Source organism: Mus musculus, chromosome 12 (assembly GCF_000001635.26).
Source record: "Mus musculus strain C57BL/6J chromosome 12, GRCm38.p6 C57BL/6J".
Lineage (NCBI taxonomy): Eukaryota > Metazoa > Chordata > Mammalia > Rodentia > Muridae > Mus > Mus musculus.
The window spans coordinates 76,271,555-76,296,937 of NC_000078.6; the positions used below are offsets into that span (position 1 = coordinate 76,271,555).

At 46.0% G+C, this 25,383-nt stretch overlaps 1 protein-coding gene and 1 long non-coding RNA gene across 3 annotated transcripts in view; one reads left to right on the forward strand and one right to left on the reverse strand.

Moving 5' to 3' along the window:
* Mthfd1 (methylenetetrahydrofolate dehydrogenase (NADP+ dependent), methenyltetrahydrofolate cyclohydrolase, formyltetrahydrofolate synthase) overlaps window positions 1–25,383 on the forward strand; it is a 65,415-nt gene that overhangs the window by 17,149 nt on the left and 22,883 nt on the right. For both annotated transcript variants that reach the window (XM_030246509.1, NM_138745.2), the window contains 13 exons: window positions 7,850–7,909; window positions 8,603–8,656; window positions 8,826–8,962; window positions 9,075–9,175; window positions 11,334–11,470; window positions 12,378–12,489; window positions 17,327–17,454; window positions 17,877–17,974; window positions 18,131–18,304; window positions 19,427–19,563; window positions 21,837–21,883; window positions 22,586–22,693; window positions 22,801–22,875. In XM_030246509.1, coding sequence (XP_030102369.1) covers window positions 11,396–11,470; window positions 12,378–12,489; window positions 17,327–17,454; window positions 17,877–17,974; window positions 18,131–18,304; window positions 19,427–19,563; window positions 21,837–21,883; window positions 22,586–22,693; window positions 22,801–22,875 — 954 coding nt within the window. In that variant the 5' untranslated portion in view covers window positions 7,850–7,909; window positions 8,603–8,656; window positions 8,826–8,962; window positions 9,075–9,175; window positions 11,334–11,395. The remainder of the gene's footprint in view (window positions 1–7,849; window positions 7,910–8,602; window positions 8,657–8,825; window positions 8,963–9,074; window positions 9,176–11,333; window positions 11,471–12,377; window positions 12,490–17,326; window positions 17,455–17,876; window positions 17,975–18,130; window positions 18,305–19,426; window positions 19,564–21,836; window positions 21,884–22,585; window positions 22,694–22,800; window positions 22,876–25,383) is intronic.
* Window positions 1,687–4,397, reverse strand: Gm40444. Its single transcript, XR_872832.3, has 3 exons — window positions 2,628–4,397; window positions 2,091–2,239; window positions 1,687–1,931 (listed from the first exon to the last, which is right to left on the reverse strand). It is a non-coding gene; the product is annotated as a predicted gene, 40444 (long non-coding RNA).

Sequence of the window (25,383 nt, forward strand, 5' to 3'; positions counted from 1 at the left end):
AAGTACCTGTGTAAGTGTGTGCCCTTGTGTAGGTGTGTGCACACATGAAGGCAGCAAGCCAGTGAGTCCAGGAGGAGGGACCAGGTCCCCAGCGTGGGTGCTGTGAGCACGATTCTTCCTCTGAACTGCCGAGCCAATGGAAACTCTTGATATGTTAAAGTAAACATCATGGAGAGAGAACCGTGTTTGAGACAGGCCCTGCTTTGTACCCCAAGCTGACATTGAACTTCAGAGTACTGAGACTGTAGGTGTGCACTACTGTGCCTGCTTTAGAACTTTTCAATAGTAAAATTTGGTGAGAAGGCATGCATTACCTGCGGAAAACTTAAAACCAACAACAACAAAAAACCCCAACCGTACACATTCATTGACTCGGTGTGTGTGCGTGTGCGCCCTGCCTGGCGCTCCTGTGGGATTCAAAGGTAGCTCCAGGAGCTGTCTTAGTCAGCGGTGCTGTTGCTGTGACGGAACCCCACGAAGGGAAAGGGCTGTGTGCCCTGTGCATGCTGGGAGAAGGCAAGGCAGGAGCACCGACTGGCATGAGAAATGGAGGCAGGAGCTCATGTAGACGCCATGGACGGGTGCTGTCTACTGGCCTGCTCCTCATGGCTGGCTCAGCCTGCTTTTCTGTAGAACCCAGAACCACCAGCCCAGGGATGGCACCACTAATAAAGAAAGGGCTGGCCCCTCCCACAGTAAGAAAGTAATGGATGGGCATTATAATGTATATGTATAATCCCAACCCTTGGGATGCTGAGGCAGGAGGACCGCTGGCAGCCTGGCTTATGTGAGTGTGAGGGCAGCCCTGGCTATACAGCAAAACCCTGTACAAAAGAATGCAAAGTAAACTTGTTGGACTTTGTAAAAGCTACATCTGGAGGGGAAAATATGGCAGAGAAAAATGCCCTGCACCAAAAAAAAAAAAAAAAAAAAAAAAAAAGAAAGGAAGGAAGGAAGAAAGAAAGAAAGAGCAAGCAAGCAAGCAAGCAAGCAAGCAAGAAAGAAAGAAAGAAAGAAAGAAAGAAAGAAAGAAAGAGCGAGCCAGACTCTGGAGGCAGAGGCAGGCGGATTCCTGAGTTCGAGGCCAGCCTGGTCTACAGAGTGAGTTCCAGGACAGCCAGGGCTATAAAGGGAAACCCTGTCTCGAAAAACCAAAAAAAAAAAAAAAAAAAAAAGCCCTGCAGACTTGCCTATAGCCTGATCTTACGGAGGCATTTCCTCAATCCAGTTTCCATCCTTGGGTAACTCTAGCTGTGTCAAGTTGACATAAAGACTACAGGAGTCATTTCTCCTTCCACTGTGTGGGTCTTGGAGAGCTGGACCTCTTCTGTTTCCACATTGGTCTCCTGCTATGTGCTGTTCTGATCGAGGAAAACCTGTCTGGACCTGTAGATTGGGGGTAGAGCACTCACCTACATGTAAGGGACTCTAAGTTTAATTTTTAACATTCTCTCTCTCCCTCCCCCTCTCTCTGCCGTCCTTCTTATACACCCCAGAACCACCTGCCCATAGGATTGCACCATCAGCAATGAGCTGGGCCCTCCCACATCAATCACTCATTAAGAAAATGCTCCACTGACTAGCCCACAGAACAGTCTGGTGGGGCCATTTTCTTAATTAAGGTTCCCTCTTCCCAAATGACTCTAGCTTGTGTCAGGTTGACATGGAATAGTCAAGAGTCAACAGTTTTGGTTTTTAGTGGGTTTTTTTATTTGTTATTGAGACAGATTTGGTGGCCGCAGTCCACGGCCTTGGACTTGTGACCATCACCTTGCCCCATCCTCCTGAGGGCTGGGATTGGCAGTGTGTAGCACCAGGACAGCTCAGTTGTTCAGTTTTAGAAAATATTTGCAAAATACTGAAGCCTGAGTAATCACTGTTGGTTCTTTCGAGAAAAGTTGGTTTTCTGTGGAAGAGCGCATCTGGTTCATCTGGCAAGGCAAAATAACACAAATGCTTTGCCTATTAATAGCACTGAGCTTCCTTCACAGACAGCAGGGGAGCTGTGGGAACCTCCGGATTCTTTACATAAAATCCTCAAAAGACGCCCAGGTTGAAGTTTAATAACATCAATGGTTGGCGTTACCTACCAAGAGCATTCCTTAGTGAAACTGCCATTTGTCTTTCCTGAGGGACCATGGCTGGGTAGATACATGGAGAATAGTGGGGTTGGTATGGTATCCTTGGTCTGTGCTGCCACCATCAGACTTGCTGCCACCATCAGACTTGCCCACTGTTACTTCATACCACCAATACAAAAGCCAACCCAATTTTTAAAAAGGAAAAAAAAAAAAGACAAATCATATCATACTCTGTAAAGGTTGTCAGAATTTAAAGTGACATTCCTTATGACAAACCTTTGCAAAGCGGTTCACAAAGGGACAGTCGTCACACATGACTGCTTCATAACTGTATCATCAAAGTCTCTACCAATATACTATAACTTTACACAAAACCACAACCTCATACAGAAAGCAGTTCTACTCAGCAATTTACTGCCTGTCCAACCATAGCCTAACATCATCATTACCATGCAAACACTTGCTATATATCCCTAGAACTCTTGCCTCAGCCTCAGGCACCACCACCATCATCATCCAGACACTCCCTATATAGCCCAAGCTTACCTTGAACTCCTGCCTCAGCCTTAAGTGCTACAATTATGGGTTCATGAGGGAATATTGACAAACTGGTTACCTTCTGTGCAGTTTTCTCTCTGATCTAAAGATTCATCCAATAGGGAGGCGAATAGTTGCTTAGGCAGATGTCCAGATGGGTGCCTGAAGGATTGATTGGGTGGCAGAAATAGCTTGCATTTGAAACTTGCTTCAGAGTCACCATCTTCCTTGTCCCACGTTCTGTCTGTGCGTGTCTGCACATATGCCACTTAATCCTTTGTAAACCTCTGTCCCTTATGTATCAAAAAACTCAGAACAAGTGGTAGTTAAATACCGCCTCCCCTGACCCACTCGGCTGTTTATCCACATCGCCTTAGCAGAGCAGAAATACAGAAGGTTATGGTTGTGCCTGGTGTGCTCTGTGTGTGGTAGCTTTTTATTTTTATTTTTTAAACCTCCAATAACTAAGAACCAAAGATTTGTGTGGTGGGTGTCTACCTGGTACATTTGGGGACTGGTTACTTCTTAACTCATTCTTACTGTTTTTGTGGGAAGAACTGCATGCCTTAGGCATGAATTGTGACTCTGGGCTGGAGGTGTAGCTCAGTGGCAGAACACCTGCCCAGTATGCACCAGGCTCTGGGTTTATCCTCAACATTGCAAAGGAGAAAAGGGGGGGAGGAGGAGGAGAAAGAGGAAGAGGAGGAGGAGAGAGAGAGAGAGAGAGAGAGAGAATGAGAATGAATGAGACTCACTTCTGTAACTCAGTGAACTAATAAGCTACGTCGCTTGGTCCAGCAGTTCACTGAGACGTCAAAATGGAGTCAGTCGCACTAATGTTCGATGGCACTGAGTTATTTATCTGACCTGAGAAAAAGCAGCCGAGTTGCCCCGGCAGGCCAGTTTCCCCAGATGTGTCAGTTGTGACCCTCCCTGCCTCCTTCCAGAGGAAGTAACTTTGAAATGGTAGCTGAGTTTTCTTCTTGCTTTCTTCAGCCTATTCTGTCTAAAAAACAAAAAAACAAAAAATACCCCAACAAAACAAACAAACCCCCAAGCACCTCTGCCTTATGAAATGAAAGAAACCCAGCTCTTTGAATTGTGGTTTCTTCCTTTTTCCTTCCTTCCTCTTCCCTGTCCTTCAGTGTACAAAGGGTTCTTAGTATCTCTGTTGGGTCTTAACCCATTATGTAGCCAAGGTGGCTCTGAACTTCAGTTCCTTCTCTTTCTACTTCCCTAGGGCTGCAGTAACAGCCGCCTGGCACGATACCCAGCTTAAGTTCTTTTAACCAAACTTTTTCTTAGCAATAATTGTTAAAATTGACTTCACATTTATTGATTTTGCAAGTATCTACTATAGTCTAATTAGTTTCTGCTGCCTGTGTCTAAGCAATGAGACAATGGTGTAGACCTCCTGTCTTTTGCTCTGAAGTTTTGTTGTCTTCCGCACCCATGCCAGAAGGTTATCTCTCTTCAAAGCCTGTGTGGTACGTGCTTGCAATCCCAGCACTGGCTCAGTGGAGGTGAGAGGACTGGGAATTCAAGGCCAGTCTGTTCCTCTGTGTGTGTGTCTGTGTGTGTGTGTGTCTGTCTGTCTGTCGCCTTTTCATGGGGCTGTTGACCTATGGAATCTGTGTCTTGGATCTTGAATCTATTCCCTGCTTTATACCTCTGTTCTTCTCACCCTGGGTCACCCTGTGACTGCTCACTGGTTTTCTGTTTCTAGTCTAAAAACTTCCATTCTTTTTAAGTATATAAATAAGCCTGCATGTATGTCTGCACTACTGCATACCTGGTGCCCACATAGGCCAGAAGAGACCATTGAATCCCCTGGATGGTTGTGAGCCACCACACAGGTACTGGAAATCCAGCCCAGATTCTTTGAAAGAGCAGTCGGTGCTCTTAGCCCCTCAAGTCTCTCTTCAGCAGGAAGCCCTTGTTAAAATACAAATCTCATCATAACTACACTCCCTCTTTACTGAGGGATGACAGTAGATAAGTGTTTATGCTGGTTCAAAGGTACTGTATATATTTGTGATTGTGCTAATTGTTAAATTACCCCTATAAGATAAAAGCTATCACAACAGTAAAAACATCTTAGGGGCTTGCCCAAAGCCACTCAGAAGGGATGAGTTTGGCACCCCGATCAAGCCCTGGGTACAAAACCTGCTTGTTTCTTTTTTTGTCACCATATAAATCAACTCTTCTTAAGGGAATAATAGTTTATTCTGATCCAATTACAAATAGCCGTGATAGGTCAGAAAATGTGGATTCAAAGGATCTGAAAGGAACCATGGAAAGGTTACATGAACTTTTATAGTCACCAAAAAGAAAGTTATCAGACCACTTGTTTGCAAAGTACATAGATAGGGCCATCACGTTTATGGGCTACACCAAAGCAAGGAAATCGACTTAGATACTATCTTTGTCCTCAGTTCTAGGGTTAATGGAGGCTAGCCTTGTCAAGCTTATTTCTAGAGTTTTATCTAAAGGTTATGAGGAAGTCAGATAGAAGGTGGATAGCAAATGGAGCCTGGAAAGATAGCCAGAGGTCTCTTTGGCTCTTAACTGGCAACGGTCTCTTCATATTTAGAATGTTCTATTTAGCCAGGTGGGCAGTCTACAGGATCTCAAGCTCATTACATCATCATGCTTTTAAAGGACGTCCTGCAGCCAGGGTGGGGCTGCCAGGGCAGAGGTGCACAGCTGTGAATTAAGTCCAGACTGGAAAACCAAACTGCAGAACATACACGATCTGGTCCAAGTATATACTTGTTAGATTTTTCTCCCTCCCTCTCTCCCTCCCTTCCATTCTATTTCTTTTCTTCTCAGACTTACTTCGATTTCTGCTATAAAAAATATATGTGGTAGCCATAGCAGAAGTCTGGATCCTCTAAAGGAGCTCTGGTGTGAGTTTTCACAAGGTGGCCACAGTCTCTTTCCAGAAGTTGGGGGTAGCTGTAAGTCTTGGACATGGTTTTAGAGTCGGCCTTGGTGAAGTTGTCCAGAGTGGCAGAATAGCCCCTGGCTGGTGTGTATCAGTCATCAATACTGGCTATCAAAGCTTCCTGGGCACAGGAACAGAGATCATGCTAATGCCTCAGGTGACACAGAACCACTATGGTTGTCACCTTTCATGGGAATGGGGCTTGCCAATCTTTATTCCTACAGTAACCTCTCTGCAGAACGACCATGAAAATCTTGGCCAATATGGTTACCTCCTCGAAGGACCTAACACTAAGTCCAACTTGACCGTTGCAGCCCACATCTGCACGATCTTTAGAACAGCATCCTTTAGAGATGCTCTTAAGAGAATGTCAGTGGTCACAGAGTCCTCGATAGGCAGGGAGAATAGGTAGATCTCACCAAGGCCCTTGATCTTCGTGTTCTTGACCAGATGGCCCAGCTTGGAAATGGGGATCCTCTCATTGTCCTGTTTTAGCTCCATGAACCATGGGACCTCACCATGGCCCCTAAGATGGATAGCTGAGCCTTCCCGAGCCTGGGCCCCCAGTCCTCCTGTGGCACCTGCCATATTTCTGAGGAAGAAGCTGATGGCTAGTGGGTGTTTTGGGTTTTGTTGTTGGTTGGCTGGTGGCTTTTTTGAGACAAGGTCTTATGGAGCAGATGCTGGCACTGAACCTGCTGGGCAGCCAAGACTGCCTTGAAATCTGTACCCATCTCAAAAATGCAGGGATTACAACTGCGTGCCCCATGGTGTAATGGTGCATGCTTGTGATCCAAGTGCTCAAGAGGCAGTGGCAGGCAGATGTGTGTGAGTTCAAGGCTAACCTGGTCTACATAGCAAGTTCTTGGCCAGCCAGGACCGTATCTTGAGACCCTGTGTGGAAGAGAAAAGAATAATCAAACTTTAACATACACTCTGTCTGGCTGTTATAAAAAGTGTTTGCAAAGGCCCTGAACCAGGGTTTATAACCCCAGCATGTGGGAGGCAGCGGCAGAAGGGTCATAAAAGATTCTAGCCCATTTTGGGCTACATGAGACCCAGGTTGATCTCAAACTCATATCAGTCTCCCTCCTGCCTCAGCCTTCTACATGCTGTGATTACACATCGGGCTTAGTTTTGTCTTGTTGGGTCTCTCTGATGGTTTGAGGCCCCACCCCTTTGCAGGAAGGGATTGCCACTCCAGATGAAATGCTTAAGTAACATTCTTGATAAATCATTGGGATTAAGATGTGTTCTGGGGAACCAGTCTACCGCCCACCCACTTGACTGCCAGTCAAGAATCTAATGTTCTTTAAACATTCTTGCATCTAGTCTATCATTGATTACATAACCAGCTCCCTTAGAGCTGGGGACGTCCTGCAGGCTCAGCATGCAGGAGGCAGGACCGAAAAGCACAGCTTAATCTCCAAGATTCGAGTTCCTCCTGGGCCCCAGCCAGAGGTTTTAGGATGCTTGGCCGTCTACAGAACGGAGAGAAGCAAAACACTGCAGAGAGATCTTGACCTACACATGGGGAGGCACTTGTGAAATAAGTTTTTACAGATAACTTAATGCAATGAAGAATCACAAGTATGACCATGAGGAAGAGTGTGTACAGTGTGATGGGGTCAGGGTTCAAAGGGTACAAAGGCTCCCACACTGACACCCGTCAGGTGGGCGCTGGTTTGCTCCTCCTATGGTGTCTGTTCTGATAAGCTAGCCCAGTAGCCCCGTCTTACTGGTTTCACTACCGTCTGGCTGATGGTGAGCATTTTTCCATTGTCCCTGGGTGGTCGGTGCCTTTGGGAACTTCTGCCTCTCTAGTGTCTTTTTGACTGATGATAATTTCTCAGTTCCAATTACTCATCTATTACTCCTCCCACATTTCTGGAAACCTGTAGCATTCTCACCCTGTTTACAGTGCAGGCACTGGGCAACACCTGCATACCCTTTTTGTTGTAACCAGGGTTATCCTTGTCAATAGCCTTGTTTACAGTGCAGGCTCTGCATCAGCCTCCCGGGGAGCTTGAGATTACAGGTTCATGCCGGTGCCTCCAGCCCCTGGTTTTCCTTTTGGCATTGTCAGAGGATCACTGATCGAAGCTGGAGGGTAAAGAGTGAAGCCACTTATATTCACCCCAGCCTTCCCCTTCCCCACCCTCCTTTGTCTTCCATAAAAGTTCTCGGCTCAAACGTTCGTTTTATCCAAACTAAAATTGCAGAAGTTTTTCTGTACACTTTGCCTTTCCCTAAGTGTCTGATTTGCATGTATTTATTATTCCAGGTTGGCGACAGAGATGATTCCAATCTTTATATAAATGTGAAGCTGAAGGCTGCTGAAGAGGTAAAGCCAAGAACAGGGATGCTGGCATCCTTCTCACTACCTCCCCAGGTCCCGTTGGTAACCCCTTCGCCCTGTGTGGCCCTCCCCACAAAACTAATTTAACTATTGGGCAAGGCAGAGTCAGGTGACCTAGCCGGCTGATTTCTCCCTGTGTGGTTCTCATTGATGGTTTTCTTCCCTGAGAGGCAGGTGAGAGGCTGCGGAATGGTGTTGAATGTGATGGTGACAAAAGGGCTGATTCTCCACACACAGGGCAAAATGACACCCGATACTCCATTGCTTCAGTCACACTCCTTCAGAGAGGCAGGCTGTCTTAGTTAAGGTTTTACTGCTGTGAACAGACACCATGACCAAGGCAACTCTTATAAGAACAACATTTAACTGGGGCTGGCTTACAGGTTCAGAAGTTCAGTCCATTATCATCGAGGAGAGAGCATGGCAGCATCCCGATAGTCATGGTATAGGAGGAGCTGAGAGTTCTACATCTTCATCTGAAAGCTGCTAGCAGAATACTGACTTTCAGGCAGCTAGGATGAGGGTCTTAAAGCCCACACCCACAGTGACACACCCACTCCAACAAGGCCACACCTTCAAATAGTGCCACTCCTTGGGCCGAGCACATACAAACCATCACACAGGCCCAGATCTCAGGTTCTCATACCATTTCCCTGTTTCTTGTGTTTATTTCTGCAGATTGGGATCAAAGCCACTCACATTAAATTACCAAGAACATCCACAGAGTCCGAGGTGAGCGTGTGGATGCACATGGCGAGGTGTCTCCCTGTCTGCTTGCTTTGGTGGGACTTCAGGGGCTGAGATACACTTTGCAGACAGAAAATATTTCTTTACAGCCTTTCCTTCCTCCTTTCAGTGTCTGTGATTAATTAGTACAAATCAACTGTGGCACTACTTTTAGGTGTTAAAATATGTCATCTCCCTGAACGAGGATGCCTCTGTGCACGGATTCATAGTGCAGCTGCCTTTAGATTCAGAGAATTCCATTAACACTGAGGCAGTCATCAATGCCATTGCACCCGAGAAGGATGTGGATGGGTGAGTGCTCCCCGTTGGCTTTATTTAGAGCATGATTCTATTCTGGAAGCATAGCGTGTTTGTTTCTAGAGGACAGAGGCTCCACTCCTTCCTCCTAATTTGACTGTTTTAGGTTGACGAGCGTCAGTGCTGGGAAGCTCGCCAGAGGTGATCTAAATGACTGCTTCATCCCATGCACACCCAAGGGATGCTTGGAACTCATCAAAGAGGCAGGTAAGAGTGAGGGAAACCAGCAGGAAAATCGTGAAGACTCGCCTCTGCCTGCCAAACCCTGGGACTGCAGGTGTTTTCACAAGTACACTGGCTCTGCGCCGATTTCCTTAGCTGTTAGTTAAACTTAACTACAGCATGTGCACTCCACAGGGCTGGAGAGACAGTGCAGCATTTTCTTGAGCTTCTTTGTGAATCAGGACCACTACGACCCACTTCCTCTGTATTGCCACGTATCTAGAAAGCTCTTTCTTAGGAAGCTTTGCCTTCCTGTTGGCTTCAAGAGAACTTGCCTCAAAACCAAGGATTCAGCCCCCTGCACTGAAAGCAAAAAGAAGCAAACAAACAGACCAGAGAGAGTTGTTTCCTAAGAGATAGCAGAACCAAGATTTGAACCCAGGGTTGTGTATATTCAAAGCAATTTATTTTGGGGGTGGGACTCCTAAATGCCAATGAGAATTCTGCCAGTACAAAGTGAGTAATGTTGTGGGTTCCTGCCCCTGGAACCAGCCCCAAGTCAACTGTGGTTCCAACACTAGACAGATGGCTGGAGTGGATCTTGTGAACATTCACCCCACATTACTTCAGTACATAGCTAGTACCTTTGTATTTTAGTTTCCTTATAAATACTTTTAGCAGAGTTTATTTTTTGCACAGAAACGAGTCCTGTTAGAAAGAAGCAGGTCAGAAGTTTCAAGGGAGGCATTTGGCCAGAGTTAGTAATGAAAGTTGTCTGTGGTTGGCCAGCAAAGGCCAAGCCAGAAGCCTTGACCCAGCTGTGATAGTTCAGAACTACAATTTATATTCTTCAGTGTGTTTAGCCAATATTTATTACAGCTTTATAGGAAAGAGTCCCATGAGCTATTACACCCGTGACTTCCTGGTGTCCCACAAGCTACTGTTGCCTTAAGGTAGCTTCAAATCTTTGCTGAGTCTTAATTAGTAAAGTTGTCATTGGTCAATTGATTGGGTGATTTGCAGTGCTGAGAATGAAAGCCAGGGGCTCCAGCATGCTTGTCAGTTGTTCTGTAGTTGACCTATCCATTCAACCCAGCAATGGACTTGTCAATTCGTTCAAACTTCAAGGACTTCAATTCTAGTGTAGTCATGGTGTTAGCATTCTCTAAGTGCTGGTCTTCTGATGAAGTTGGTTCTTTTTCAAAGTGTGGTTTAAATCCCAAGCAAGGGTTCATAGCTTTTCAGCCTTGCCAGGGTAGAGTGGCCAGGCAGAGTATTTCGGAGCACTCTGCTCCTTTCTGTCTGGGCGGCCCATTTCAGGCCCCTCCTGGTAACGGGGTAACCCTGTGCAGCTTTCTCCCTGTTCTCTTCTCATGTTAGACAGACGGTCATAGCTGCATCTCACAGGCCAGAGGGCGAGGGAGAGACTTGTCACCTCTGTAGGATTCAGGTTTCAGTTCTAAAAAGCACCTCAAGGCCTGCCTGTGCTCTAGAGAGGATGTTCAGGGCAATCCAGGCCAGCTAGTGTCTCAAAAGAAGCACAAGCCTGGGGCAGTTCCATGGAAGAGCCCAGGCATAGCGTGTGTGAGTGAGGCCTTGAGTTTGGTCTTCAGCACTGGGGTGGGGGGATGTTGGCAAAGTGCCAGGAGTGCAGGTGCTGAGTCAGCGAAAGGCTTTCCAGCCACTTGCAGTTCCTATTATCTCTCCCCGGGAGATAACCCTGTGTTCAGGCCCTAAGCCAGACAGAACTTTGGATGAGAAACTGTATGAATAAACTCACTGAATCTGGGGAGTCGTACTGATACTAATCTGATTCTCTCCTTTGCCCTGACCCTGTTCCAGATGCCGTAGTTTTCATGACTGTTTTGCCCGCGTAGTTTAGTCTGATAGCTACTTCCATATGGCTGTTAGCTGTGTGTTGAGGTTTCTTTTTTGAGTGTAGGATTTCTTCCCACTCCCTCATGACTCAATGAACAGATCTTGGCCTAAGCGGAACCCCAAGCCCTACTGTAGGAAGGACAGTGGGCAGGTCCCAGGCTGAAGCTGGAGCTGAGGCTGTGCTTGGCGTAGGAGCGTTCTTAGGAAGATTTCTGTCGGATGCAGACGATCTGCTTCTGTGCACTTTTGCTGTTTTCCATCTGGGTGGTGTGTGAACGAGGGCAGCTGCTTCTCCATCTCTAATGTGTGCTGGCTTCTCTTCCAGGGGTGCAGATTGCCGGAAGGCACGCGGTGGTGGTTGGTCGAAGTAAGATAGTTGGTGCACCCATGCATGACCTCCTTCTGTGGAACAATGCCACGGTGACCACCTGCCACTCCAAGACTGCCAATCTGGACAAGGAGGTAGGCAATCCAGGGTAGCGTAGACGTCCAGCCTGTGTGCACGCGTGGGGACATTAGCTCTCTAACCCCAGTAACTGTGCTGTGCTTCATGTCTCATTGTCCAAGAGGAAGGGACAAATTCAAATCACAAGCTTGCCAGCATTGATCCAGATCTTTCTGACATTCTGACCATGCACTTTCTACACCAGCATGCCCTGTGACAGACAGGGTTTAGCAGTGGAATTATGCCATTTACAGGTCTCCCGGGCAGGTTGTTGGCCTTGGATGGAGGTACTCCAGACGAGGTTGAACAGTGGGCATCTCTCGCTGTCCTTTGTTTTATTATTGTTAGACTGGGGTTGAACTCCTTAGAATAGGCAGAATTTTACCACTGAGCTACATTCTTAGCTTCAGCAGCTTATTCTTGATCCTTACGTTGGATCCCTGAGTCCAAAATGTCACATGGCTGTGTCCTGCGGGCAGAGAACAAGATGGAGGCCTGGTACCCCCTCTTTAATATTCTCAAACTGTCCTGGGTTGATGGTGGGAGCAAGTGCCTTCCATAAACGAGGGTTCCATCACTAGGAATGTTGTCCTAAGTTTGGCTCCAAATCTGTGCTCTCTTCACCCTCACTGGTTCTCATTGCCTTTCCTGTTAGGGAAAATACCTAGAGAAGGGGGCTTCTGGCATGTGTAGGATTGAGTATGGCATGGGATTGGGCCAGCAGAAACTCTGGTTTGCATTTGAGGCCTTACCCAGTATCCCTGAAAGTGTTACTGATAATTAAAGATGTTATATCACAGCTCATGATTTTCCTTTTTGTGTCTCTGTGTGTGTGTGTGTGTGTGTGTGTACATGCATGCATGTGTGTGTATTTGCGTGTTTTGATTATTTAATTTCTGAAGTCTAGATCCCTCCCCTCCTTAGGTAAATAAAGGAGACATTCTGGTGGTTGCCACAGGCCAGCCTGAGATGGTGAAGGGGGAGTGGATCAAGCCTGGGGCTGTGGTCATAGACTGTGGGATCAATTATGTTCCAGGTGAGTGGTGCCAGACAGAGAACCAACTGCAGCACATTTTATGTCAAGTACCCGGGCTCAGTGAGCCTGCTGTGAGGAGGTTGTCTGTGTGCTGTCCTGCCTGGGGTCAGAGGTGTGGCTCCCCTCTGCTCTGCTAATCCTCAATTGACTTTGTACAGAGAGAGTGGGAGAGGGGGCAGCTGTATCATAGCTTATTTGTTTGTTTGCTTGCTTGCTTGTTTGTTATCTCTTCCGGTAGCCATAACTGTCCTGTGCCAGCTTCCTGAATGTGGGACTACAGGTGTGCAGGACCTCTCCTGGTTTCTGTTCTGCCTTTGTATACCCGTTGTATTCTAAGGAAGGCACTGGAGAGATTTTATGATAAACTACAGTAGGATTTCCTTGTCTGTGATCTTGCTTTCCCTGGTTTCAGTTACTCAAGGTCAACTGTGGTCCAAAAATATGACATGGAGAGCTCCTAAGACATTAGTGAGGTTGTTTCTTTGTTTTTGAGTCATCGTCATGCTATAGTTCTTGCTGGCTTGGAACTCATTATATAGACCAGGTTGGCCCTGACCTCCCTGAGATCTGCCTGCCTCTGCCTCCAGGGTGCTAAGATTAAAGGTGTGCACCAACACACCTGGACGGTTAATGAATTTTAAATTGTTTGCCATCCAGAGTGGCTTGAAGAAGTCTTGTGCCATCCTTCTCTGTCCCACTTCTTCCGGCTTGGGACAGGAGCCACTCTTTTGTCACCTGTGTACATTCTAACTTCTAACCACTCTACTTTGCCTGTTAGTTGCTTGGTAATCTTCTCTTATCAGATGTGAACTTAGGTCATTAAATTGGTGACAAGTGCTTAACAGTTAGTACAGGAATATCCACATGTATGTATGTGTGTGTGTATATATATATATATATATATATATATATATATATATATATATATACACACATACATATATACATACATATATATATGTATATGCTTTTTTTTATTGCATGTAGGAGCAGTAACTACTTATTCACTGAGCAGTATAGCAGGCCTTGGGCTCTGTGCCTGAATATGGCCTAGTTGTGGACTCCATTAATTCATTTATTCATTCATTCATCCATTCATTCATTCATTTTGTAGTTGTGGGAATCAGACCCAGAGCCTTGTGCATGGTACACAAGTGCTCTCCCCTTGAACCACAGCAGGAATCGCTGCTCTCTGTACTTGCACTTCGGATGGCTTCTTCAGTTCCCCTCCTCCATGTCAGTTCTTCCTAAATCACATCTGATTTTCCTTTCATCCAGAGATGATCTTTGTCTCCTGAAAATCCTTCTTGCCCCTCACTCCAGTCCCACAGAACTCAGCATTTTGGGTGTGTCTTGTGCTCTTCTGGCTCCGAGTTCTGCTCTGAGGAGCTCCTTCCTCAGTGGTCTCTACGCTGCCTGGTCTAGCATCCTGCCTGCTGACGCTAGCACTCAGATCTGGGGAGTTGGTGAAGCAGTTACAGCAAGGATCATTATTTTTTTTCTCCCTTCCCATCTGAAGTTTAAAATGCAGACACTGAGCTGCCAGGAGCATTCGTCACTGTCAAGTTCTCACCATTTCTAACCTCCCTCCCACTCGGCCTCGCTTTTAAGACAGTAGCTCATAATTGATCACTCATTTGCTGGTGTAATTATCTACTGGGTGCGGAAGAAGTTGCTCTCCTGCATCTTCCCACTGTGAATACTTGCAATGTGACATCTAAACTCAGTCTGCTTACATCCCCACATCTCTGGATCATAAACTACTACTATGGGCATTTTAAAAAGAGAGACAGATAAAAGAGAAAAATGTGGTCTAGGGGTGCAGCTCAGTGGAAGAGTTCCTAAGCTATGCTACACCCTGGATTCCATCCTTATTACTTCAGGCAAAGGGAGAGATTTATTTGTTTACTTATGTACTTGAGATTAAAAAAAAATAAACCAAACTGGGTCAGAATCTAGAATTCTGTAGATGTGCCTGAAACTTTGGCATTAACATCGATTTCTTATGTAGATATTAAAACAGTATAGGTGGTCATCAGTGTTTCCACTGGTCCTATGCATATGGTCACATAAATATAAGTAAGGCTGAAATATGTAGTTCCCTGGGAATGGTGGTATCATCGTTACAGGCCAGAGGTGTGTCTCAAGATCCACAGACTGATCTTTGAATATCTTCATTTGATGAAGCAATCTAGTCCACTCCTTAGGTCACTTCTTGGTTCATATTTTTTAAATTGTTTGGGAATTGAGTATCAGTGGTAGAAGAAGAGTTTAGCAAACACAAGACTCTGAGTTTTATCTTATTAAAAATTGAGCCTGGAAGATTTTATCGAAAGGACCCAGATATAGCTGTGCCTTGTGAGACTATGCCGGGGCCTAGCAAACACAGAAGTGGATGCTCACAGTCAGCTAATGGATGGATCACAGGGCTCCCAATGGAGGAGCTAGAGAAAGTACCCAAGGAGCTAAAGGGATCTGCAACCCTATAGGCGGAACAACATAATGAACTAACCAGTATCCCGGAGCTCTTGACTCTAGCTGCATATGTATCAAAAGATGGCCTTGTCGGCCATCACTGGAAAGAGAGGCCCATTGGACACGCAAACTTTATATGCCCCAGTACAGGGTAACGCCAGGGCCAAAAAGGGGGAGTGGGTGGGTAGGGGAGTGGGGGTGGGTGGGTAAGGGGGACTTTTGGTATAGCATTGGAAATGTAAATGAGCTAAATACCTAATAAAAAAAATGAGGCAGAGGCAGAAGGATCTCTGTGAGTTGAAGGCCAGCGTGGTCTCCAAAACAGCCAGGGCTACACAGAGAAACCCTGTCTTGAAAAGACAAAAAAATAATAGATACAGATAAATAGGTAAGAATTGTTCCTTTGCTCCTCGTGTGGCTCACACAATGAGTCACCTTACAGATTAAGAACGGATTAATGCATACATTTTTCCAGTTTTTACATTTTGATTTGCAATGTTGGGGAGTCAAACTCAGGACTTTGCACATTCTGGGCAAACACTCTGCCACTGAGCCACATCTCCAGTCACCTCAAAAGAAGCCTTTTCAGGAATCGAGTGGCTGGAGCTGGTGACTGGCTTTCCGGCTTGGCTAGTAAAGATACTTGGAGACGTGACAGTGCTTTATTTAACAGGGGCAGATTCCTCACCTCACCATCTCCACTCACAACCTAAGAGTTTCTGTACTGCCTCTATAGGTAGTAGCCTCCAAACTGAGTTTCAGAGCCAGACTCAAGCCAGACTTGAGTTTTATGATTGGAAATTTCCATTGACGGAGAAAGCGTGGAGCTAGGAAGGGATAACCGTGCTGTTACGTGGCCACTGTCCTCCCGACCACACAGTAGTGGTGAGGCTCTTGTCCCCTCTTCAGCAGGGAATTAAGTCAACCCTCATAGTGTTTGGTCAGTGTGTATGTGTACTGGGCATGTGCAGAAGTCAGGATAACTTTTTGGAATCGGTTCTTGCCTCCCTCTGCCTTGGTGAGATAGATTCCTTTCCACCATCCTGTATTCTCCCAGGTTAGCTGGCCCACTAGTTTTCTGGTGATTTTTCCTGTCAACCCCTCAGCCTGGGAATGTTGGACTTACAGGTGCATCCACCTCCTAACGTGGGGATCTAAACCATTCTTTCTCCCTCCTCCTGCATCCCGAAAAGGCTTTGGGAAGGACTAGAATCTTTCTTGCCATGGTGTGCTGCTTTAGCCTTTCAATGACCTAAAATATTGTGAGCAGGTGTGCGTTAGGCCTTTGCATTTTTGGACCACAAGTCAGTGCCAAGCCTCGAAGGGTGAAGGATAGTGATAGTGAACAGGCTCATCCTAGAGACGGAAGCTTCTTGGTTTGGGGTTGTTTTATTTTTTATTTTTATTTTTTGGCTACATCAAAAACCTTCCTCTCCCAGCATAGCAACATGCCTGAAGAGAACTGGAAATGTGCCTAAGATTCTACCAGATCCTCCCCAGGAACTTTAATGCTTCGAGGTCTAGGCCTGTCCCTCAGCGTCTCCCGGAAGTGCCCCAGAGCAGGGTGTAGGATGTTCTCTGTGTGAGCGGCGGTGCATCTCTGAGTTTGTTCCCTTGAATAGCTGTTCTTCGCTGGAGAGATTTGTGCTTCTGGTCCTTTTAAGGGAAGTGTAATTATATTCTTTGCCTTGAGCAAGCATTTAAGAAACTGCTCAGTATTTGGAATGGGATGTTGAATTGTTCCTCCGGCTCCTGCCTGGAGCTCTGTAACTGCTGACAGTTGCTGTAGAAACGTATCTGGCAGCTGTGACATAGTTGGAGCTTTGTGTACCTAAAAAAAAAAATTCCTTTGTAGGCCTTGGCAAATTAACATTTGAAAAGGTCGTACATTTTAAGAATAAGAAGCGTATTTTATTATTTATCACCAGAGGGACTATAAAAGGAATCTGAAAAGCCCCCTTTTTAAAAGTATTTATTTATTCTTAAATTTATTTATTCTTAATTTATTCTAAATTATTTTAATTTTCTGTTCTTGCCACTTAGACATCTCCTGAGGTTTTTCAGATAATGTAATTTTCTCCCTAGAAGATGGTGGAGCACCTGCCAGCTATCTAGCACTGGGGATTGGAATAGAATCCAGGGCCCGTCTCGTGCTGGACCAGTGCTCTACCACAGAACTGCACCCTGGCATGTCCAGTAGCTTTAATTAAATAGACACTCAAGCCTCATGGGACTAATACCCTCTGCAGATGGGGAGCCAAGCTTATAATCAATCACTACGTCACCGTGCCTCTGAGACTCTATGATTACGTCACTGTGCCTCTGAGACTCAACTTTGATTTCTCTCCCTTTCCTGATCCAGATGATACAAAACCAAATGGAAGGAAAGTCGTGGGTGATGTGGCCTACGATGAGGCCAAGGAGAGGGCGAGCTTTATCACGCCTGTCCCTGGTGGCGTGGGGCCCATGACCGTGGCAATGCTGATGCAGGTATGGCGCAGAAAGTTCTGGATTATTCTAGAGACTTTCCTACCCAAAGACACCACTAAGACCCACTCAGAAATTAGGCTGAGATAAGAGTCTGTTGGAGGAAAGAGGAGGGAGAGACCAAACAATGGTATCCTTCACATTGATAGAGGAGGCGGTGCCCTTAAGTCCTTTGGGGTCTAGAACTGAAGTACAAACACGCTGGCTGGCTTTACACCTGCTGGTGTGGGTGAAACAAAGACCTCGGAGCTCGGTGCCTCCTCTCTCCCTTCTAGCTGAGGTGTTTACACGGGGGTGGGGTGGGGTGGGTGTTGGGGTTGCGGATGGATTCCGTTGGTCTGAACTGTGGTGACCTGGGGCTCAGACCTGCTGTGTGGAGTTAAACTATTCGCTGTTTCTCTCTCCGTCCTTCTCCCTTTGCCCAGAGCACAGTAGAGAGCGCACAGCGCTTCCTACAGAAATTTAAGCCAGGGAAGTGGACAATTCAGTATAACAAGCTGAACCTCAAGACTCCTGTCCCAAGGTAGGCGTGAAATGTTCTCGGTTAGAAGGTTGTGGCTGGTCAGGGTTAACTGCTGGGTACCATGGGTCCATGTGTGCATTGATTGAGGGGAGGAGCCTGTTACTAGTGTGGGGTTAATTAAACATGGTGACTAAACCCATCCTTGTGTTTTTAAAGTGACATTGCTATATCACGATCTTGCAAACCAAAGCTCATCGGGAACCTGGCCCGAGAAATCGGGCTGCTCACCGAAGAGGTGGAGTTGTACGGGGAAACGAAGGCTAAAGTCTTGCTGTCAGCATTAGATCGCCTGAAGCATCAGCCAGATGGGAAATATGTCGTGGTGACTGGGTATGTGTGTTCTGTGGCCAGCGGGCTTCACAGTCAGCCGTCTGTTATCACCAGTGAGGCATTTGCGCATGTGTGGAAGAGCTGTCAGCTTAGTCTCTTTGTTGGTTTTTTTTTGTTTGTTTGTTTGTTTGTTTTTCGAGACAGAGTTTCTCTGTGTAGCCTTGGCTGTCCTGGCACTCACTTTGTAGACCAGGCTGGCCTCGAACTCAGAAATCCGCCTGCCTCTGCCTGGGATTAAAGGCGTGCGCCACCACGCCTGGCTTCTCTTTGTTGTTTTAAGGTTTTATTTTTGTTTTAAATTATGTTCAGGAGAGCATGTATAAGTGTGAGTGCCCACAGACTCCTAAAGAGGTGATTGGTTCCAGGGGATCTGGTAGCCTCGTGGCTTCTGAGAGCACCAGGCATGCATGTGGTACACGTACATGCATGCAGGTAAAACACTTGTATACATAAAATAAAAACAAATAAATACATCTTTTTTTAAAGTGGGGGATGGGTCTGGAGAGATGGCTTGATGATTAAGAGCCTAGGCTGCTTTTCCCGGAGGACCAGGGTTTGAATCCCAGCACCTACAGCTGTCTATAACTCCAGCCCTGAGGGGTCTGATTGATGCCCTCTTCTGGCCTCCTCAGGCACTGCATGTTGTGGACATGTAGGCAAAAAAAAAAATGTCAATTTTTTTTTGGAAAAAAAAAACCTTAAATTCATGAGACATCAGGGTCAAGGGTCAGTTATATGTCTTGTGGTGAGTAGAGCTAACCTTCTTTACAGTTGTATTTATTATTATTGTATATGTAAATGATGTCTGCATGCAGGGGTGCAAGTGTGGAGGTGGGAGGACAGTTTTGTAGAGCTGGTTCTTGCTTGCCACCTCTGTATGAGTTCTGGATGAAACTCAGGGGAAGGCTGTACCTGGGGCTAACTTACAGATGGCCGTGAGCTTAGATGGCTTGTTAGGCACATGGATGCTGGGACGCGAACTCAGTCCTCGAAGAACAGCAAGTGCCCTTGACCACTGAGCCATCTTGCCAGCCCCTTGTTCTTACTGTTTAGATTAGATTATTATTAGACTGTACAGTGACTTGGGTGACATTAATTCTATTGTCTCTCTCTTCTTTGAAGAATTACTCCAACACCGCTGGGAGAAGGGAAGAGTACCACCACGATCGGGCTGGTGCAGGCCCTCGGCGCCCACCTGCGACAGAACGTCTTTGCATGTGTGCGACAGCCTTCGCAGGGCCCCACCTTTGGGATAAAAGGTACTGTGGCCAGAGGCGCCTGCCTTCCCCTGCCTTTCCTTTAGTCTTCCCAGACTGAGTCTTCACCCAGGAGGGCTTTGGCTGGTTTAGATAGCTGAAATGTTTGCTTCAGACATTTGTATTGTGGTGCATTTGAGAAAGGCTTTCGTTGTTACCCCAGGTCTATCCTTTTGACATATGCAGAGAATCTCGGGATGTGTAAAATGGAGTTCAAAGGGCTTTTATTTGACCCCGGTATCCACTCCACTGTCTTAGTAACAGCAAAGGAAATCCTAGCTGCTGGTCCAGGCTTACACTGAAATGGTCCAGCCACACCGATGTCTCCCTGACTCATTTAGTGAATGCTTTCTGCTAGGTACCGTGCTAAGCACTTTGTGTTTTCGTCATTCTCTCCTCCCATGACATGTCATTACCGTTTATGATAGCAGCAGTGGGACTTTACTGGTGATTTGGTTAAGGCTCCATCACACAGTTAGTCAGTTAGTTAGTTAGTTAGTTAGTTGGCTGTGGGTGAGTAAATGGGTGAGTGACTTAGTTCAAGCCACAGCCTATGTGTGGCAGTCAGAGCACCACCTCCTAAGTTTATTTTCTATTTTCATCATATGGATCCTAGAGACTTGGCAGTCAGGCGTGGCAGTGTGTGTCTTTAACCCACTAACTCTCACCAGCCACTAGTGCAATGGTCTCAACCCATGGGTCCCGACCCCCTTAGGGTCACATATCAGATATTTACATTATGATTCATAAGTAGCAAAATTACAGTTTTGAAGTAGCACCTAAAAGAATTTTATGACTGTGGGTCACCGCAACAAGGAGGACTGTATGAAAGGGTCCCAGCACTGGGAAAGTGGCGAGCCATGGTGACTCTTGCCTCGCGCCCATTTCAGCCTCTGTATACCACACTTGAATAGGTGAGGACACTGGATCGCTGTATTTAACCTCCTTGTTTCGGCCACCGTGCTTCTGTAGTGCTGCTCTTTTTGGTTCCTTCATGTTATTTATTGACATTGTGTATTTATTTTGCACACATTGGTTGAGGTTAAATTAAGGCCATCACACGTGCTGGGCACACACAGCCCCTGAGCTACACACACACGCAGACATGCTTCTGCTGTTGTCTTAGCTTCCACTGCGCATCTTCAGTGTACACGGTGCTGTGCCACATAATGGCTCCTTACACATTTGTGCGTTGTGCACCCCAGACCACCCCATGCCCTCCCTCCTCTTTCCTCCTCCCCCTCCCATTGCTCCTCTCTGTTTTCCTAGACAGCGTTGCTTCTACTTTCAAAACATACTCTTTTAATTGAAACTGTTTTTCTTAATTATACTATGTTCTTAGAGGCGGCTTTTCCGTTTGCTGGCTGACAAGGGATCATCTTCTGCTTGTCCCAGTAGTTAATGTTCTCAGCAGGAACACCTCTTCCCTCCTGCCAGCTCTGACTTGCTGTCTGTTAGCTTCCTTTTGTCTTTGAGACGAGGTCGTCCCAGGTATTTCAGGCTGCCCTGGAACACACTGTGTAGCCCAGGTTGACCTGTGTGCCGTCTTCCTACCTCCCGAGTGCTGGAATAGTGTGTATGTGCCGCTGTGCCCCGCCTTGGAGCTTGTTGTAATAACCCCCTTTTGACTCTAGAAGCCTTGTCCCTTATTCCGACTCGAGAACCCAGTGTTCTCTTTCCTCATATTGAATTTTCCTCCTTGCGTTGTCTTCCTCACAAAAATGAAACCTGTTCTTTCGTGCTGATGTTTACGGCATCCTTACAGCATCCTGGACATCTTGACCGGCCTCTTGTTGACCACATGGGCTACAGCACCTTCGAGGCTCGGCTGTTTTCTGATAGCTATCTTATGTTCTAGAAGAGTTGGTGTCTCTGTTCGGTGTGTACCTTCGAGATTCTTTTTCTGGAAGCTAGAGTAGCTTCGTGAGTAGGAAGTTACTCGGGCTTGCCTTTATGTAGCTGTCATCTGGGTTTCTAACATGTTAGGAATCACGGGGAACCGGCTTCTAAAGATAATGAGTAGGTATGTATGTGTGTGTGCATGTTTCTGTCATTTGCACTCCGATTTCAATTGAGAGCCTGTTCAGCGTGAACGTGATCAAGCGTTTCAGTGAGGTAAAGGAAATTAGAAAACACCTGCTCACATCTGTCCAAGTGACGGAGAGAGTAAACAAACAATTTGCTTAGTAGATATGAAAATGGGTTTGTTGGTCTTTGGGTTCCAATTCACAGAGAAGCAAGTTAACCTGAGTTCCAGCTGTTGCTCTGTCCCCTAGGTGGCGCTGCAGGAGGCGGCTATTCCCAGGTCATTCCTATGGAAGAGGTAAAACCGCTCAGGGTTTGACTGAACCCTACCCTGTGTGATAGAGTTTCCTTTCCAGAGATGAGATTTAAAGAGAGAGAGAGAGAGAGAGAGAGAGAGAGAGAGAGAATGATTAGTGGGCACTCCACTTGTTTCTTGGCAGGAGCAGTATATTAAACAAACAAAAAAAACCTTTATTTGTGGACTTGAGTGTAGACTTGAGACAACAGGTTGGACTTAGGCACAACCTTTCAATGGGGATAGTCATTTTGAACAAGCAAACACATGCATGCCACATGGTCCCCAGAAGCATCAGGGGCTTGGGGATTCAGGAGCAGTGTGGGGACCCAGAGGGGAACAACTGTCTATGCCCCTGTGCAGCCTCTGACCTTGGCAGGAGGTTGGCCGTGAGGGGGGTGGTGCTCTGCTCTCTGCACACTTATATGGAAAACTGCTAATTCCTTCACTGGGAGTTGTTTCAAAGGCCAGATAACTGGGCATTATTTTTTCTTCAGTATTCACTGTGTAGATCAGTCTGGCCTCGAACTGGTGGCAGTCCTCCTTCAGCCTCCTTGGCATATAGAAGCCCACTCGTGAGCCTGTCCAAGAGCAGTACTTCAGCCAGCACCCACTGGTGTTAGTGTGGAGACTGTGTTGGTTGTGGGAGGCTGCAGGTTGGAAAAGGCAGAGCTAGAGACTGCTATGGCTTCCGCTCTTTTGTAGTTTAACCTCCACCTCACTGGTGACATCCACGCCATCACTGCTGCTAACAACCTCGTGGCTGCTGCCATTGATGCTCGGATATTTCATGAGCTGACCCAGACAGACAAGGTAGAATGCCGAGGGTGTGGGGGGGGGTACCTGAATTAGTATTGGTCTTTTGGTGCCATGACAGTAGGACCCCCTCATCTAAAGCTCTTTTCTTCTCTTTCTTTAAGGCTCTCTTTAATCGTCTGGTACCTTCAGTAAACGGAATAAGAAAATTCTCTGACATCCAAATCCGCAGGTTACGGGTAAGCTTTTGCCTACTAGATAGATGATACCATAAGAAATTTAATTAAAGATAACAAGGATTGAAGGCAGGGGTTTCCCTCATTTCTTTATAAATTATAGTGATTGATCGTATAGTAGATAGAGCTGACAATTAGTCCTCAGCTAAGAAGAGCGAGGGCGCAGCTTTCTAATGTGAAGATTGAGGGCAGCATCGTGGAGATGTGCAGCTTCTGGGTCCCTGGCCTCCCTAGCCCTGGGATCTTGAGGACATGTTCTTTGTGGGCCATCTCTTGGTTCAGTCTTCTATGAGACGAGCTTAATCAGAGTATTAGTAACTCCTGTGTTTTATTTGAATTTCTATATTTATATCCATGTAAAAAAAATTTATGTGTATTAACTGTAGGCACGTGTGGGTCACAGTACTATGTAGAGATTAGAGGACAACTTTTGGGAATCAGTCCTTAATTTCCAATTTGTTGTGGCAGGGTCTCTCTGGTTTCTGCTGCTATGTAGAACATCATTCTCTAGTCTCTTTCCATCTTGCGTAGGAGTGCCGGGTATGGATGTGCACCCCACATCTGGCTTTACCTAGGTTTGAGGAACTAATCTCAGGTCATTGGGCTTTTGAAGCAAGTAGATTTACATTCTGAATAATCTACCCAAACCTCTATAGCCAGCGAGCACATGTTTTCACCACATACCCTAATAATTCCTGTCTTCGATTTTTATTTTACATGAAAAATGAAAATTGGCATTCACACAAAAACCTGTGCATACATGTTTTAATGACTCTATTAATAATCTCCCCAAAGTGAGAAAAGTCTTCAGTGTTCTTCAATGGATGAATGGTTAAACAAATTGCCGTGCATCTGTGCAATTAAAAGAAATGAGCTGCTGAAAGGCACAGCAACTTGGTTGACTCTCAGAGGCATTATGTCTAATCAAAGAAGCCAGTGTCCAAAAAAAAGATCACAGGCTGTGCTTCTGCTTCTGTGGTATCTTCAGGGAGACAGGACATCAGACTAGTCTATGCCAAGAGTCGTGGATCAAGGGACGGTGTAACTAACTATAAAGGAATAGCAGAGGGATATTCGTGTGTAATTCTATTGAAGTAAGGAAATCGTTTATGTGTGCTTATATATGCACATAATAAGCACTTGCTGAAATGGTGTGTGCTGCTTATCAACAGTTCTGTTCAATTATTTTTAATTCTTTGCAACTTATCTTTTTGTGTGGTATTCAGGAGTATACCCAGGCCCTCGTGCTTACTAAGCTCCTACTGAGCTACATACATCCCCAAACCCTGAAGCTTTGTGGGAGTTTTGTTTGTTTTGTTTTGATAATTTATTGTGTGTGTGTGTGTGTGTGTGTGTGTGTGTGTGTGTTACACCGCCTTGTGCCCTTGGAGGCCAGAAAAGAGCATCTGGTCCCCTGGAACTGGAGTTACAGATATTTGTGAGCCTCCATATGGGTGCTGGAACCTGAACCTGGGTCCTCCGCAAGAACAGCAAGAGTTTTTAACCCCCAGGCCTTCTATCCTGCCCTGAGCAACTCTGTGTTTTGATGCTGCAAGAGTAACCCTGGAGGTTCCTTTACCCAGATATGTTGTTTACATGTTGCTCTACTTACAACTCTGTTGATAATTTTTGTATCTGGGTTTCTGTTGGTGGCTTTTGTTGCCCGCTGAGAACACACTAGCTAGCTTTCGAGCAGCTTGATATTCCTTAGCTTTGTTTACGCCTCCCCTGAAACCTGTGCTTAGAGTGTTACCCCATCATGACAGAGCTATAGTCTGAGTGTGACCCCATCATGACAGAGCTATAGTGGTTCTAGACCTCATGACATTGACAGTTGAGATTGACCCTCACCTCCAACAGCAGGGCAACTGAGCCGCTTGTGGGTGTCTTTGAAGAGTGTCGAGTCCTAGGCTCATGGTCTCATGCAGTGGTGGCACACACCTTTAATCCCAACTCTCCGAAGGCAGAGGCGGGCAGATCTCTGAGTGGAAGGCCAGCCTGGTCTACAGAGTGAGTTCCAGGACAGCCAGGGCTACACAGAGAAACCCTGTCTCAAAAGAGAGGAAGGAAGGGAGGAAAGGGTCTTGCTGGGGCTCTTGACTCGTGTCTGCTGAAGATGAGGAGGGCACTGTTTGATAAGCATTTCCATTTCGAGAAGTGACCCTTACAGGCATTAAATAAAATTTAAAAGTATCTAACTTCTGTAAGGAGAAAAATAAAGACCCTTTTTTATGTCTTTTTAGAACAGTAAGAAGCCAGGGAAAGTATTGAGCCATAGAAAAGCGTGTAAAAGAGTTTAAATTGATTTTTTTTTCATTGATTGCTGCTCAATTTTGCCTTTCCTAAACTTTGACTTCAGTTGGGTTTCTTGGGTTTCTCAGTCTGGTTTTTAAAACTGTGCATATTCTTTTTCATTTCAATATAGTTAGTGAATCCAGAAATGCATTGTGGTGGTTCTTGGTTGGGGCTGTTTTTGGCTGGGTTGAGAGAAGTCTCTGGAGCTCAGTTACA